Raw genomic sequence first — 17335 nt, 5'->3', positions numbered from 1 at the left:
TATAATAGCTACCCAAAAATGGACAAAAATTTAAATATAAGATATATGCATTAAATTTAAATAACTTAAACATCTAAAAATTACAAACAAGAGTTTATCTTACATGTAGCTCCAAGAACAGCAACAACTTCACTTTCACTTTCATCATCAAAAACTGCCAGCAAAGAAACTTCATATTCTGTGTTGGGCAACAAACCTTCAATAACATGACTGTCTGTATCTCCATCTATGACAATCTACGTAACACAGCAAGATTAAAAAAAAAAAATCAGTTCTGCATTTGATTAATTTATATTAGTTGGCTGAAATGAAAGAAAGAAAACGGATTCTCCTTTAAAATAAATGAAATCTACACTCAGATCTGCTCAAAGAATTTATTAGCTATGTGGAAATAAAAAGTATCACAGAGTACATCTGGAAAAAAACACTGTTAAGAATACTTAAAATGTATTTATTATTTGGTGGCTAGTTTGATTATTCTAATATGTAGTCTCATACTTTCACCCACAACTAATTAATTGCTAAAGTTGACCATAGGCATTTCATCTGAAAATCACTGAAATTCACAACATTTAACAATGAAAGCAACACAACAGGGTAGATGAGCTTTCACTCATATTTCTATTATTCAAGCACTGCTGTGACAAATGTATTCAGCATCTCCACAGCCTTATAGAATGCTGTTTCTATACCAGAATTATAATCCAAGCTACGGTTCCACACATCTGAATGCAACTTGAAAAAACATTTGCTGCAGACTGGGGGATTAGGTGACATGTGCTGACGAGAATTTTGCTCATCATATGGTGTGATATTTTGAATTGTAATTTTCCTTATTTCTATCTATGACAGCAGTAGAAGATTCACATGTGCAATGTTAACTATAAGCAGAAGGTTTCACTTCAGATTTTTGTGTTTCATTTATTGTATTGGAAGGGATCAGCAGATGGGCAGAAGTTGGTGCTAAAGGGACTGTAAAGCAGAATGCGAGGAGCTTGAGCAGTAATTCTGGTGAAATGAGCTGACTGGTTTTGGGAATAGATTTTAGGTTATGCAGCTAGATACTACAATAAAACCACCTTTCTTTAGGTTAACGCTTTTAAAGGTGGTCACTGTATACACAGAATCAAAGTAAGACTTATAACGGAAATCAAACAAGAGATCCATGCTGCATAAAATCTACTACGGCAGTCAGCAGAAACAGTGAATCACACTATTCTTTTAATTACCACAGGAGATTTCCTGACTTGATCCTGCGGAAGAGGGACTCATAAAACAATCACAGACCTTCTGAACTCAGATACAGAAAACAAAAGTAGAAAGAAATTAGTTGGGGCCATGTCTTCTACAACTATCAAATAATTAATTAGGCATCCCACACTGTACACTTCCTGGCATAGATTTTCTTGGGAAAGTTTCAGGAATGAGCTTGAGTGAGTCTAGCTGTATTCTAAGTAGGCATAAATAATACCTTCCTTTCCAATTCCCCTCCAGTTGTGTATCAAATCACTAGAAAAATATCTATACATAGTTACTATCTTACACATAACTTTGGCATACTTTCTGAAGCATAACTTCCATTACCCTCCACTCGCTGATAACTTTGCCCACAGAAAAGACCAGAAAAAAAAAGAACACAAAGTGCTGAACTTTCAAGTGGAGAGGACAAGTAACAGAAGCAAGAATAGTAGGAAGCACATCACTGTAACAGTATGCATTCTCTACTGTAACCTAGAAATAAAAGGTCACTCTTAAATTTATTCTGGCTCTGTAGCGCTAACACCCCACTAAACGCTCCTCACCCACCAGCAGTGTGGGTGAAGTAAGCCAAGAGGTGTGTAATTCTCACCACCACCCCCCGAGCCCACTCAGCTAATTGGCAAGTTGGGTCTTGGGAGAAAAACAGAGGGAGTGCATGTCATCTCTCTGCATGACTGATCACTTAGCTGGGAAAGAAGCTTAAAGAGGCAACAGCCTGGAGGTATTGTGCTATCCTAGGCCTGACCCCATTAGAGAGGTCATGCAAGGAGAACAGGACAGCAGCTCGGGTATTTTTAATATTTCAATGTACTAAAATATTAGGCCCTCTAGCAGTTCTTAGTGAATACAACAAACAAGTGGAACCTTAACAGTTCAAATATTTCTTTATCATGTATTCTTACACTCAAAGAACACAGATATCATAAATCTCACTTTAAAAATGCACATGGTTTAAAGGGATTCACTGACAGCTACTCACTGAAACTTACACAGAAACAAATCAGTTCACCTACTGCAGGAGAAAATCCTAGGGGATGACCTGTGTTCACTCATCTGCTAACTCCTTTTCCCTGCTCCCTCCTGTAATTTCTTTCTTTCTTGCGTGATTAGCTCTTGCTAGTTGCAAGGCAGGAAAGAATCAGGCTAAGCTAAATTTACAGAAAAAATGCCACATAACCTAAGCTGGAACAACTGCTTTCTGCTCTAATGGATGACAAAATGATGCCTAAAACCTAGGGCCAGGTAGGAAATGCCATCTTCCCTACTAAGTTCTGTATTCAGATAAACAGTTTCTGAATGTAGCCTCTCTTTGCAGTGCTGATGCCAAGACAACAAGATGTTTGAGAGAGTCATTAAGGACTAAGGAGTACAAAAGGAGCCAAAAGAACTAGGAAAGAAAGAAAGCAAGCAAGAAGGAAAGAAAGCGGGAAAGCAAGAAAAAGAGGAAATGAGTGTAAGAAAGATGAACATTTGGGAAAGGGAAAGAAAGTGTCTGTCTTTTTCTACTTGGAGAAAGACAACAGAACAGGAAAAGCAAAAGGGTTGAAAAATCATTTAAAAATTCAGACTGATGAAAACGGCACTATGGAGAAGATGCACAAGGGCCTAAGAGCCCTTTCCATGAGGAGGAAAAAGAGAAAGAACCATAAAGAGGAATAAAGGAACAGTCTAATAAATTAACTAAGTGTAAACTTTTCCCTTTGTACCATTACATAACTAAGGCTTCACAGGCAATTCTACTGTGGCAGGCACATCAGATAAATGTGAAGCCTTATGTGAGGATATCGCTGCTCTGGTTCAGCTACCATCATCATCTTCACAGCAAAGTGAAGAACATGAACCTTTAAAAACTGAAGTAGCAACAAACTAACAGTGCTAGTTCCATGGCAGTTGGCACATGACAGATTAGATGGATTACTGACAAAAGATCTCTTTCCTCATTTCCTCTTCAAAGAGAAACTGGAATATTGGTTTGATTTTGGTTTACAGTGCTTTGCAGCTAGGCAGATTTTTCTGTAAGTCAATTGGCCACATTTAATTGGCAAAAGTTGCAGCACAGAATAGAATTCCCTCTTCCATTTCACAGTCTCAGAAAATCAAGGCAGCTCACCTCTTCAGATTCCCCTCCATCCAAAGGAATCCATGCCAATCTGTAAAAAGCAATATCTGAGGAAGTAGGCTTCCAGCTGACCCTAAAGCTGTCTGTTGATGCTTCATCAATTTCCAAATGCTGGGGAGCTGGAACTTTTTCTGCAAAATATTATGCAAAAGAAAAGTGGGAGTAAATTATTCTCTGAGACTTGCACAGATGGCAACATCAAGTACGTATCATTTTAATTCCACTTTGTTAGAAAGAGTGTAACATGGGAGGTAGGTCACAAAGGCACTACAGATTCTTTGCACACTTATTTGTACTTAGGGAAGTGTTTTTGTAGCTGGAGGAGGCGAATACGCACAATACATGCTCTTTATCTACTCTAACTGGACAAGCCTCCTTGTCCTCTCTCCACTAAAGGAGCTCCATGCAACCCTCCCTCCCCTTTGCTCTGCATACCATGCTCTTTTCCTCTACCTCAAAGCAAAGTCCCAATCTCTGCCCTTTCCAGAGACTCTGCGTGCACTCCCATCTGCAGTTTGCATGTATCAACCTCTTGTTCTGTACATGTACGTTCTCTTTCCTCTTCCACCTCATGTTTCTCCTTCCCCCCTCAAAGTCCTTCTCTTCCCATTATGATGTTTGAAAGCATTAAGAAGTGTCATCAGCCATTTGTTTAATGCAGAACTACAGCTACAGAAACTGTAACTGCGCTAAGCAGACTTAAATGTCTTATACTTTCTCCTTTTGGAGCTCTAATTGCAATAAAAGATGCTTTAAAATGGCCAATTGTGGAAAGACATAAGAAATGAATCTTACCCACACAAATGTTTTCATGATGTCAAGAGATTACTCCCATGAGTAAGGATGAAATTGGCTTCATAATAAGGGAGCAAAGAAGCTGAAAACTCCAATGAAAATAACAGAAAGCATTCCATATATCTGAATTCACAACCAGAGACACTTGCTGTTACTGGTCTTACTTTCCAGTAAAAGTAAGAGAGTATAAAAATTCTTGGAAATCCTTCACAAGTTCAGCGATACTCACTTGTGGTAAAGCTGCCAGTAAGTGGTTCGGATTGTCCTTCATCATACAGGGAGAAAACAGCAACAGTATACTCTGTAAGGGATGTCAGACTTTTTAGAGTATGGGTTGAAACACGACCAACTTCCACCTAGAGAAAGCATAATTTGCAATAGAGATTGATCATACACTTCACATTATCAGTGTCGGAAATTCTGCTGGCTACTAATGATACAGAAGGAGAATGTCATGTGTTTAGTACAGAAATTATGTGAAACTATGAACAAGTTTTAATTCAGGGCCATAAAAGATGACAAAATCAATTAACATAGATAAACTAGAGAAAAGGAAAATTTTGTGTATGACAAACTAGGGAACTCACTAGTTAACATATTGGCACTGCATGTGCAGGAACCCAGAAGGGGAAGGAACTTTTTGACCTATTGAATCCAGTCCCTTATCATGGACAATCATTGCATAAACCATTATGTTCAGCATTTGTCAAGAGAAAAGATGACAGTTTCATCTGATCTCTATCCAGGCCGCAGTTAACATTACTCCGCTCAGGATATAAAAATCAAAGCTGTATAAACTGACAGTTTATCAGTCCAACTACCCAGTGTCACAGTAGCTTGGCACCACAGGTGAAATGCTACTGATGCAAAGCAAACAAAAAAGTGCCACCTGCTCTCTGAACAGACATAAAGGAAAAGTTAAGAGGCAGATAAAAATCTACTGAACATTCACTCACACTATAAAGCATATTACCACAAGCCTGAGATGTTCAAACATCCCTGTGATGAGTACAGCCAGATGTATTATCTGTATTAAGAGTAATCAACAGGAAGAGGTTAAGGGATTTCTAATTTAAATTTTAAGGGACCTAGCAAAAAAGAAAGACACAAAACATTGCACAAGTATGCACTCTTGTAAACTCAGGAACAGTTTCTTCAGGTTTAATACAAATATTCTGTCTTGTGTGGATGTGAGTCCAGATATGTTCCAGAAGAAATATAATTACATGTAACTACTATTAAAGACTTTTTTGGAGGGCTAAGTTATCCATGATAACTTATTTTATAAGGGATCTGGCCTGTTTTTATAATTAGACCTATTTACTGCAATTATTTTTTTAAAAACTTTTTCTGTATTTTTTCAGATTTCTGGATTAATATAATTCCATTCCATGTTTCATTCTATCACAGAATTCATGCCACTAAAAGCTACTGTACAGCACATTTAGTAACAAGGCATAACTAAATATTGCATAAGTAAATGATCAAATGCAAGCATCTAAGTCAGAACATCTTGGTATCTTCTCATCATTGTGTTCAAGTCAAATCCTGTTTCTAGGAAGCGAGTTGTCAATACATAATTAAAGTAATAATTGTGAAGAAAATGCAGCAAAGCCTTCAGATAGTCTTTTTGAATGAGCCTGAGTCCACAACGTATGATATATTGAAAGAATTGTTATCCGGACTGAATCAAGAAGAAAAATTTCCGTACCATACATTTAATCAAGATCCTGCACCTACAAACCACTGTTCCCTTGAGTAGTTTCCTTCAGTTTACGTGCACCAGCAATGGCTGTTCTGGTATGTAAGAAGTTCAGAGTACTGGCCCCCACACCTATGATCCACTCCAAATGTATGCCCAACACTGAGCAAACTCTTATTTGCACTAAGGTTCAGAATTCTTTAGCAAATCCTTCATTACAGCTTTCAAGGTCGCTTTTGTTTAGAAAAGTTACCCTTAATAATTACAGAAATTTGGGGAGGTCTGAGATTGGTTAAGAGAAGGGAGGAACTAATAATTTACCTCATTGGTTTCTGTTCCATCTGTTTTCACATACATGATGCGATACCCGTTTACATTTTTGGAAGCAGGATCCCATGTTAGCTTAGCACTACTGTGTCCGACATCAGAAAATTTCAAGTTTGCTGGTGGACTTAGAGGCACTTGAAAAGAAAAGAGATAAAACCATGAAAGTGATTCCAGGTTTTAGCTGTGAAATTCTTCATGTCTTAAAAAGAAACCTTCCAATCACAAATCTGTATCACCAATATTTTTATTAAAAGGCCCACATCAATGGAGCTACGCAAGTACTTAAAGGCAGGTAAAATGGCTTAGCTCTTTGCTGAAACAGAACTGTCAGTCTTGCTAAGCGCATCTCAACTAACACTGAAAAAGAAAGAAATTACATTATAGTTCATAGCAGATATCATAGCAAGATCTAACCTACACAATCCTTGCAATAAATTTGTGTAAATTAATTTAATTTAATTAGATCTTTCGTCTATACACATTTGTTTTCCATGTGTAACCCAGCAAAAATGTTTCATGACAGTAGTATTTTGGCAAAAAACTTCCTGAATCCTAAAAGTCGTAAGGGTAAGTTTGTCCAAAAGCATAACTAGCCCAGAAGATGCTTTTTTTTTTTTTTTACACCTCTTAATCTTTCCTTTTATTACACAAAGAAGCTGTTTCCTAACAGCAACTCCAGTTAAAGCCATATTTATATTCTTTGACTTGTGATCTGAAGGAAAACGAGATCATGCAAGAGTCTCAGATTGCGTCCACTTTTCTTGCACACCACAGAAAGCAATTTGTGCTGTTACTCTCAGCAGTAGGTTCAGTATTAGCCCAACATCTGCTGATTTCCCTTGAGTTGTGAAACCTCTCTCTGTCTATCCTGCCTTCACACACACCCCTCACCAATCCATGCAGACGGAAAAATATCAGCATTTCAGAAGCTGTTTCCCTCACATGAGAGCACATGGGAAAAAGCAAAAGATAAAAATCCCATATATTATGTGGGATCTTTAGTCAGAATCAGCATCTGCAAGCAAACACCTAACCAGCTTAGGAACAGTCAAGTCAACTTGGTTATGAGGAAAGAGAAGACGGGAACACAGTGGAATTGTATTAGATGTGTTTGCCACACTTTCTGGCATTCAATATATTCCTCAGAGTTTAGTGAAGGGAGTATCACTAAGTGCTGGCCTTCCTTTCTACTTTCTGTCAGTCGTGGAATGCACTTCATTTCACGATCCAAGCCATACCGTAAAATGCTTCAGTCTCAGCTCTTTCCTTTTGGAACCAGCCTCCTGACAACGTTGCTTTCAACCAGACAGGCAGTCCTGCTGCCAGAGTTATGTGATATTTACAGCGAGTCTTGGATAAATCTTGGTCCCAAAAAGAAACCTCATCCCAGAATGAGCTTGCTGATCATGCCTCTGTTTGGCACAGAGACAGGTTTTGCTACAGTGATTGAGATGACACAGTGTGTAGAATAATATTATTTACTAAATACAGAATATCTCATACTACATATAATACTACTGCAAATTAGGCAGATCACTCTCCAGGCAGATATATGCTTCAGAAAGAAAGTACTAGGTAGCCTTTTCACTAGTTAGAGGCCAGAAATGATCAGATTGAAAGAAAAAAAAAAAAAAGTAGCTTAAATCTGAAACCAGACAGGGAAGACATTACACTGACCATGTGGGACAGGTGTGCTCACCAAGAGTTTTTTTTCCTCCCAAATTGCCCCACTGCCTGATCAATCAAAGCCTGTTAGAAGAGGGCTTATTTGAATAGCTGCATATGGAAGGTTAGAATCAATCTTCTTTCATATTACAGTGCTAAAGACCAGTCAGAATTGGCTGCACTGAGTCACCCTAAAAATAAATGAAGGTTGCAGAGTAGTTAGGGGTTTTTTTATTCCGGTCTGGTAACAGCAGTGATGATGGCCTGACTAACATATGTTACTAGCTTCTGTGATCAAACACTGTGGTCACGAATCCTCAGCTTGTGCCAATGTGTCTGGAATTTGCATAGGATCTTCCATCCAATGTGTTAGCCAGGTTTAGAGCTGTGCAGGCTCCAAAATCATACGACGTGAAGTGAATTCAGGCTGGCACAGTCATTAACTACAAAAGCTACTGTTTAGGATAAATGAAAACCAGATACTGTGCAGATATTGACCAAAAGCAAGGAGGGGGAGAAAAAAAAGAGGAGTGAGAGATAAAGAGGGAGGTTAAAGGGACAGAAGGACAAAGAGCCAAAGATTTGACTCTCCAAGTGTTAAGAATCTTCTACGCTCATTTCAAGTTCACAAGTGTGCCCTGGTTACAGTAGATCACTATTGGCGCCTATCTGTCTACAACTGTCCTCTCAGAGACGAGCCAGTTCAAACAGCATTCCTAGAGCTTCTTCCACCACTGGCTGATGATCTTACAAGCAATTTCTCTGGCCCTCCTTCTACTTAGCACTTGCACACCTGAACTTCTCTCACTATTAAATCTAAGTCACTTTCACATTGGCTTACTCATGCCAGGAGCCCAAAAGAAGAGGAAGCAGTCACAGCACTGCTGGGAGCAGTAGAGATGCCACTGAATACAGTCCCAGAAATATCCCAGCAGCACAATTGCTTATTTTCAATTCCTTTGTGTTCCCAATGCTGAGGCTATTTAGAGAGCTGACATACAGTGCTGTGTACAGTTAGCAGAGGACAGAGTTTAGCTGGCAAAACTCTTGCTGCTTATTAAAAACACACCATCTGTCATGACTGCAGAGGCACTTTCCAACCCTTCATGCACCAGATGCTAGGCAGCAGGAGTTGGACAGACACCTTCTCTTTGCTTCTTTTCTGTCTATACTACTACTACAGAGCCAGAGGAATGAACTTCTGCATCTGAGCAGGCTCCCACACACACCTGCTTCTCTAGCCACAGGAGGCTAAACAGAGTAGTTTGCATTAGCTCTATGTGGTGACCTTCATTCACCTTCAGCAAGTTCAGAAAACTGTCAGTAGTTCCACCAAGATCAACAAAGATATCCAAAGCACCACCACCACCAAGAGAGAGTTGTTCAAAATATTATTCCAAAAACAAGCAGTTTTGTAGAAACTCACATCCTCAGCCTCTATAAATTAAGTATTCACACAGAGAAAATTAAGTACAGTTAAGATCTTGCCCTATGGACTACGTAAATCAGATTTTTAAATCAGATGTTTGCTCTAATATGTGCAAAGACTATTCTGAAGTTTTATTACCAGTGAAACGAATATAGATATGTGCTACTTACATGTAGTTTCTTGTCCTGTAAGGGGATCACTAGCTTCTTCTCCAAACATGGCATAAACTGTGACTGTATATTCTGTATTTGGCAATAGTCCATTCAGTTCAAGATCTGTTGAGGCCTCCCCAATTTTTATCTAAAGACACATTATTTCTGAATTAGCTTACAACAAGGAAGAATACTATTTACATACTTGAAATTAGATACGTGATCAAATGCTGAGCATTTCTCCAATACTGTGCCTGCAGTACTCGGCCCAAGACTTTGGGATTTTGCACAATAATCAAAAGATCAAAATTCTTAAAAAGCCAACAGCTAACATACAGGTAAGAGGACTTTAAAAGTAACCAGTCACAACAGTAATGACAAAATAGTCCTCTCTAGAACGTGCAGTTACTAAGACCTTTTTATTCCCAGTCGCACCTTGTTTCATCTTTGATCACAGGACTGAAATTTCATAGAAGGAACTGATTTCTGTGGACACTGACGTTCAGATTGGTTGCTATTTAAGGTGTGTATAATTTTGCTCCTCAACCTGTTCACTGAGAGCCACATTAATATGGATGGAGTTATTTACTGAAAAAAAAGTCTTTCTTCGGGGTAAGGCAGTCCTCCTCCTGAATCACCCAGTTTTCAGGGAGGCCCCATTTTTAACAGAATTATGTGCTCACAGTCACTCATTTAGCGGAGAGCACAAGTCTATGCGAGCTTTCAGTAGCTTCCTACACTCCCCACAAGTTTGCATGCCCCTGCATGCTTTTTAGTGTTCTTGTTTGAACACAGATCTTATACATAATCTTAATTATACATATAGAAACTTGAGCATAAAAACTTTTAAATCCCAGACCAGGAACTGCATTGGACTCTGCTAGCAATCTGAGAAAAGTCTACTGTTTTTACTATTTTCATGACAGACGATTGGACTTTACCTTGTCCCACCTTCTTTTCCTTCTAAAAACACCTCCTAAAAATCACTTTTGATGGAAGGCATTATTTTGAAATTTAAAAGTTGAATAGAACTCAAAGAAAATCAATAAATGTCACATCTGCAAGTTTTATTTGTTTTAAAGGTCCTGATGACTACAAAGGCTAAACTTCATATTCTTCTGATAACACACTTACAAAATATCTTAGTTTTACTTTATATTTTTTCCTTTGAGTGTTAGTTTTATATAGTGATATAGGATCATCTCATATCTCATTTCAAGAGTCACTTTAATTCAGTCGAAATTGTTGCGTTTTTATAGTAATGACATATAAAAATGATCAACTGGTACTTGCACTTTATTCACAGTCTGTAACACACACAGTACTTAAAGAAGTCATGGAGGAAAACCCAAAGTGTCTGCTGATCAAGTGGGAGGTTAAAGGCCATGTACTAATTTATTCTTTAAAAGATTTTTTTTTTAATAATTGCTATTCAAATGAAAGCTCAATACATCACCTCCTTCTCATCTGCTGCCAGTCCTTCCGTGAGGGGAGCATACAGGATCATGTAACCTGTGGCACCCGCTACTCCATTCCACTTTGCTCTCATGCTGCTCTGTGACACATCATACAATTGCAGATCCGACGCCATCGGCAAGGCAACTACAGTGGAACAAGAGACAGACACTTCAGTTGTCTCACTGGAACAACCAGCTATTTTTCAAACAGTTTATTTTACCTGAGGAAACACAAAGGAATATGGCTATCTCCAGGCATGGAAGTTCTGTCCATATGCCACAGCTATGAAGAGATGATTAGCAGATAGAAGAATGCAGAGTTAGAGAAACAAGGAAAAGATGACCTAACCAATTCTAACGGCTGGGCAGTTACTCCTTACAGAGCATTTCAGCTCTTTGTCCTAAATGGCTTTGAATATTTCAAGTGGGACAATTCCTGTTCTTTAAGCACCAAATCACTCTGCTCAGATCTCACTCTTCCTTCTCCCTGATCTGCAGGCAGATGGCCACTTGCTATCGAAGAATGGGCACAGCTGCTATTAGGAACAAGTAGAGGTCCCCAGAGGTGGCTCTTTCTGACAATAGTTCCCAAGCCAGAGCATGGAAGAGACAGCCATGAGATAGAACATCCATGAGGAAACCCTGAATGAGCACATTGCACATGTCAAAATACTTTTACTACAAACTGTTGTGTGTTTAAGGCCTGTACTGTCTGTCCGCACTGGCTCCCAGGCCTACGTCAGTGGGATTATACAAATGTGGTCAAGACCATCCATTGCAAATCATGGCAAATGCTAACCTGGTGAGTACCACTAAGGAGGCTGAGTGAAATTCAAACATTATTAGGAGGTTTACTTGTGAATGTAAGGCACTGATACCAGAACACAGTACCAGTCTGGGTCCCTGAATATTTCTTTGTATTTCTGTAACTCTTTAGAGCAGTATTTTGCACTTCTCTGATTGTCCTCACTTTCTTCCTCTCACAGAATAACATCCTGAGGCTCCTCCACTGGAACCCACCAAAAGATCCAGTCACTGGCGATATAAGGGAACTTTGGCTGCTCCTGTGGAAGTTCTACACTGAGAATAGTCTCTAAAATGACTCAAAGGGTCTGAAAAAAACAAAGCAATTGGTAATTGATATCCAACGTTTCCTATTAGGAACTCAGAGAGACTGTAATAGGATGGATATTAAGCCTCTACAAAACTCTGCTTTGCATGTTTCTGAAGAATATGATCTGCAAAGACAGATTCAGCAACCAATTCTAATCACAATGCTAACAATTCAGAGTTTCTCTAATCTCCTTATCCAAACAAAAATTGCGGCCTGTCTAGCTGACATTTCCAAGGAGTTGTATATCTATTATGTTATGCTCAACAAGCTCTAACAGAGTTCTGAACTTCCCATATACAAAACATGCCAGTCTCATCCTTTCTCGTTCGTTGAGGCTGTTCACTCACTCTGTTGTTCAGGTCTGTAAACATGGGCAAAACTCCAGCCTAGGCCTCTGTTAGGTTTCCAGTTCCACCCATCTATCTTCACTTCCAAACCCTGCACAGCCTACCTCGATCCTTTTTAAACCCTTGTTGATGTGTTGATTTATATTCCCCGTGAATTCCCACACTTCCTCTAATCAGAAATTACCCATGAACATTTTGCCATGTACTTCAGCCTCCTCCCTCAGAGCCCCACTCAGACCTCTGACACCTCCAGAAATAAACTACGTTAAGATATTCTGAAGGCACTTTCTACCACATGGTCTCATTCCTATTCAAACTGTCCAAGTATCACAGAGAGAGTATCCATCATCTGTCCTTTTCCTTATTTTGATTCTAAAGATTTAAAAGAAAAGCATCCTCTAACTCTAACTTATGACTCATATTTTAACTCTCCACAGGAAGTCCTAGATACTCTTGTAATATAAATAATAATTAACAAAGAAGGGACTGGAAATTAAACAAGCGGTGTTTTCTACTGGAATTTCCAGCTGAAGAGCTCAGAATCTCAAATATAAATATCCAGTAGATAATGCTGATTTGCATCTTGGACAGTTACCAGGGTATCCTAACACTCTAATACCCTAGGGATAAATTAAACCTACTAAAACCCAACTGGAATAAACTAAAACAAGTGAAAATATATTTGCAGCAAATTAAAATGTGAATGTATTTCCTATTTATTTCAAGTTATAAGTGACTATTAAATCAGAAACCTTCCAGATTATCTGTACATTATGTGTATTGAATGTGTCCATTTAGGTTTCACATACCTGTAAGCTGTTTTCCATGCTCTGTACAAACAAATGTGATGGATGGCTATTTTAATCTGTCAGTATCTCACACGAAGGGAGGAAGGTAAACTACAATTTTCCATAGTTCTGCATTAGGACAGTAAAAAATACTTTCAAACTGCAGGTATTCTGTCATGTGGAGTGATTAATACTTGCATATGTTGGACTATTATTTGCAACACACTGTCAAAGACAGCTGTATAAAATGCTTGATGCTGTATGACCTTGAGGTGTGGTCTGATGAGATCTCAGAAAGCCAGCAGGGCTGGGCTCTGTCAGAACTTGACTAGGTGACTTCAAAGGAATACCAGGTGCAATATGAAACAATTGTGTTGGCTCAGTATGTGACTCTGTTCTCTCTGCCTCAATAAATTAAACAGGTCCTAACACTGTCTTCTGAGGTATAACATGGCTGGAGATGACATTTTAGGAGACTGAGACTAAAACAGAAGTCTCAAATAATTTTATATCATCCTATTTTCTTTTCAGATTGCGAAGATGAGCACTGACACAGAATCAAAGAACCACTGATGATGAAAGGCACCTCTTGAGACCATCTAGTTTAATTAACTTTCTTGTTCAGTCCTGGTCAGCTAGAGTAGGTTGCTCACAACCGTGTCCAGTTGGGTTTGAAATATCTTCAGAGACACAGACTCCACAACCTCTCTGGAAAACCTACTCTCGTCTTTCACCATCAGCACAATACAATCATGTCTTCTTCTGTTCAGGTTTAGTTTCATGGTTTTTTAATTTGCGCCCATTGACTCTTGTCCTGTCAGTGGGCACCACTGAGAAGAGTCTGGCTCCCTCCTTCACTCCCTCCCATTAGGGACTTTGATAAGATCACTCTGAGCCTTTTCTCCTCCAGGCTGAACATATATAGCTGTCTCAGCCTCTCCTCTTATGAAGGATGCTCCAAGCCCTTAATCATCTTTGTGGCCATTCACTGAACTCTCTGCAGCAAGTCCACATCACTCTTGTACTGGGGAGCCCAGCACCTGACCAAGCATTCAGGTGTAGCCTCATCCGTGCTGAGTAGAGGGCAAGAATCACATCCCTCAACCTGCTGGCAATCCTTTCCTAATGCAATCTAGGAGGCTTGAGGCCTTCTTTGTGACAAGGGTGCATTGCTGGTTCACAGTCAGCTTGCTTACCAAGGCTCCCCAGGTCCTTCTCCGCAGAGCTGCCTTCCAGATGGTCACCCAACAGTATGTACTGATGCATGGGGTTATTCTTCCCCAGTTGCAGGACTCTGCACTTCCCTTTGTTGAACTGCATGAGGTCAAACATGTTTTCCCCTTCATAAATCCATGCTGACTAAATCCAATTACTTCCTTGTCCTTCATGTGTTGGAAAAGGATTTAAGGAATTTGTTGCTTCATCACCTTCCTGGGGATTGAGATCACAATGAACCAGCCTGCAGTTCCCCAGATCCTGCTTCACAAAGGACTGATACTTGCTTTCTTCCAGTGGTCAGGAACTTCTCCCAGTCACCATGACCTATCAAAGATAATTGAGGCTGTCCTAACAAGGACACAAGCCAGCTCCCTCAGCACTCAGGTGCAGCCCATCCTGTTCCACGGACTTAGACGTATCCAGTTTGGTTAAGTGCTCCCTATGCTGGTACTCCTCAAACGAAGGTAAGTCTTCCTTTCTCCAGACCATAGAGCTCAGCAGCCTGAGATTTCTGAAGGCCATTTTAACTGCTAAAGGCTGAGTCAAAGGCAGCATTGAGTACCTCAGTGTTTTCCACTTCATTTGTCACCAGGTCCTCTGTCCCATTCGAGAGTGGGCCCATGTTTTCCTCACCCCTTCTTTTACTCTTTATGCACTTGTAGAGTCCATTCTTGTTGCTCTTCACATCCCTTGCCAGTTTCAGCTCCAGGCTGGCCTTGGCTTTCGTAAACTTACCCCTGCAAGATCAGACAGCAACTCTATACTTCTCCTGGGTCATCTGCCTCTTCCTCCCTCTCCCTCTTCCTTTTTACGTCTGAGTTCTGTCAATCCATGTCGGCCTTCTGTCCCCTTTGCTTGATTTCCTTCTTGTCAGTATGGACCTTTCTTGAGCTTGCAGGATGTGATCTTTGGGTATCAAGCTGCAATTCTGGACCCCTCTTCTCTCCAGGGTCATATCCCTTGGAGTCTTCCAAGCACGTCTCTGAAGAGAGTGTAGACTGCTATCCTGAAATCCAGAGTTGTGGTCCTGCTTTTTGCACTGCTCCTTCCTCTTAGAATTCTGAATTCCACCATCTCATGGTCACTGCAGCCAAAGCTACCTGAGTTTAAAATCCCCTATCAGTTCTTCCTTGTTTTTAAGTATCAGCTACAGCATAGCACCTTCTCCTGTTGGCTCCTCAATCATTTGTGTCAGGAAGCTGTTGTCAAAGCACTGTAGAAATCTTCTAGGTTGCTTGAGCCCTCCTGTTGTTGTTCTTCCAGCAGATATCAGCTACTGATGTACCACATATTGACTTCCTGGCTCCTAGTTTGAACTAAAAAGTTACTCTCTACTTCCATTCCTAATATCTGTCGTATTTACTAAAAAAGTAATTATATTTTGTATACAAATGCATAAAACTAATATGATAATTAGCAGCACATTATCTCAGGTACTAGCATAGTTTTCATTCTAGAACCCAAAACTGTAAATGTATTAGTCCTAACAATATCCCAAGTCACCACTTTACAGGCCGAAAATAACTGAATCATTGAGAAAGGAACTTACAGAAGTTACCTTGAAATCTTTGGCAATGGTGAGAATCATTTGTGGTCCCACCTAATCCTCCACTCCTGAGATCATCTTCAGCCACAAACCTAATTTATAAAGCTTGGCTCCTCATCCAAAGTGTAGGAATGTTCTAATTTAGAGTTCAGTACAAACAACTTCAAAGTTCAGCCCAGAGATAAAACCTTTCTCAGTGTTTAAATATCCACAGAGCATTTGGACTTAGGAACTTAACCCAGAATTAATTCAAACAGAAATGAATTTAAGACAAAATGCGTTAAAAAGACTCCCTTCTGCATTTATTTTTCACAAAGACTAATGCTTACACAGCGTGATTAAATGCAGACAGTCAAATCCATAATGAACATGCTAAGGATACTTACGTGTAGTTTCAGTTCCACGGAGGCCCTCACTAGCAGCATTTGAGTATATAGCAAACACAGCTATCTGGTATTCAGTTAAAGACATCAGGTTTTTCAGGACTGTTGTTGATAAGCTTCCATCTACCACAACCTGTTTAGAAGAAAATTCAAGTAAATACACATAAAGCAAACTACCTATATTACCACCAAATCAATCAATCCCTCTTTCAGGTGATATTTACACTGGCATCTAAGAATCAATGTACTGAAGTTCAATTCATAAATAAAATTTGCTTTTAGTACCTTTATGTACAGTAAGGTGTCTGAAAAAAAACAAACCAGCAACCATGTACATAACGGAAATGTTTAGCTGATATAAGTAGCGATTTAGAACAAAGGAATTGCTTAGATAAATAAAGTGTATGGAATACAGCTGAAGAGCACATATTGGGCACTTTTTGATATAATACTACTACATCATCATAAATATTACTTTAGTACTACATATGTACACACACAGTACTTCAAATTGACCTTAATACATTTCCATGCTAAACATGTTTCTAGTACAAAAAGAAGTATATCCTTAGTTAAATCCTTTTGCTCTTCTGCCTTTCCCTTCAATTTCGTAAGTTGTCAGCTGAAGCCAAAAGTTTGTTCTACTGCAATTTTTTCCTCTATCCTCAAAATGCCTAAGTCCTATTCAGAAAAACACCTATCTCCAAATTTTCAGTGACCAGTTGTAAACATCTCAAAAATATACACCTGTATCATCTTTCTTTTATGAATTATTTTTTCTTAGAACTGAAAATCTGGCTTCCCATCAGCTCCTATCTCTTCTGTTCCTGTAAACAGAATGGTGCAGGGGAAGTCTATAGAATTGCTTCCAGCAACTGTAAGTGTAAGCAAAAACGCAGGCAGTTTACACCACCTCCCAAAAGTGCTCATTGTTACAGCACATTTACTTTAAATTGCCTGGCAGAAAAGCAGCCTGGCTACTACCTAACCTTCACCACCATCCAGTGTGACCATATCTCCTTTCTGTAGTGGG

The 17335-nt window shown here is 39.3% G+C and overlaps 1 protein-coding gene across 1 annotated transcript in view; it reads right to left on the bottom strand.

The window, feature by feature from the left end:
* The window catches only part of COL14A1 (collagen type XIV alpha 1 chain), a 115858-nt gene that overhangs the window by 62624 nt on the left and 35899 nt on the right, over window positions 1-17335 (bottom strand). Inside the window, exons 10-16 of the mRNA XM_010118641.2 lie at window positions 16306-16435; window positions 10906-11051; window positions 9468-9597; window positions 6198-6337; window positions 4404-4530; window positions 3371-3510; window positions 104-236 (exon numbers count right to left, since the gene is read on the bottom strand). Of these exons, the coding sequence (XP_010116943.2) occupies window positions 104-236; window positions 3371-3510; window positions 4404-4530; window positions 6198-6337; window positions 9468-9597; window positions 10906-11051; window positions 16306-16435 (946 nt within the window). The remainder of the gene's footprint in view (window positions 1-103; window positions 237-3370; window positions 3511-4403; window positions 4531-6197; window positions 6338-9467; window positions 9598-10905; window positions 11052-16305; window positions 16436-17335) is intronic.

The sequence above is a fragment of the Chlamydotis macqueenii genome, chromosome 2 (genome assembly GCF_036417535.1).
Source record: "Chlamydotis macqueenii isolate bChlMac1 chromosome 2, bChlMac1.mat, whole genome shotgun sequence".
Taxonomy (NCBI): Eukaryota; Metazoa; Chordata; class Aves; order Otidiformes; family Otididae; genus Chlamydotis; species Chlamydotis macqueenii.
Note: the sequence above shows the minus strand (reverse complement) of the source record. Positions and strands in the feature narration are given on the sequence as shown.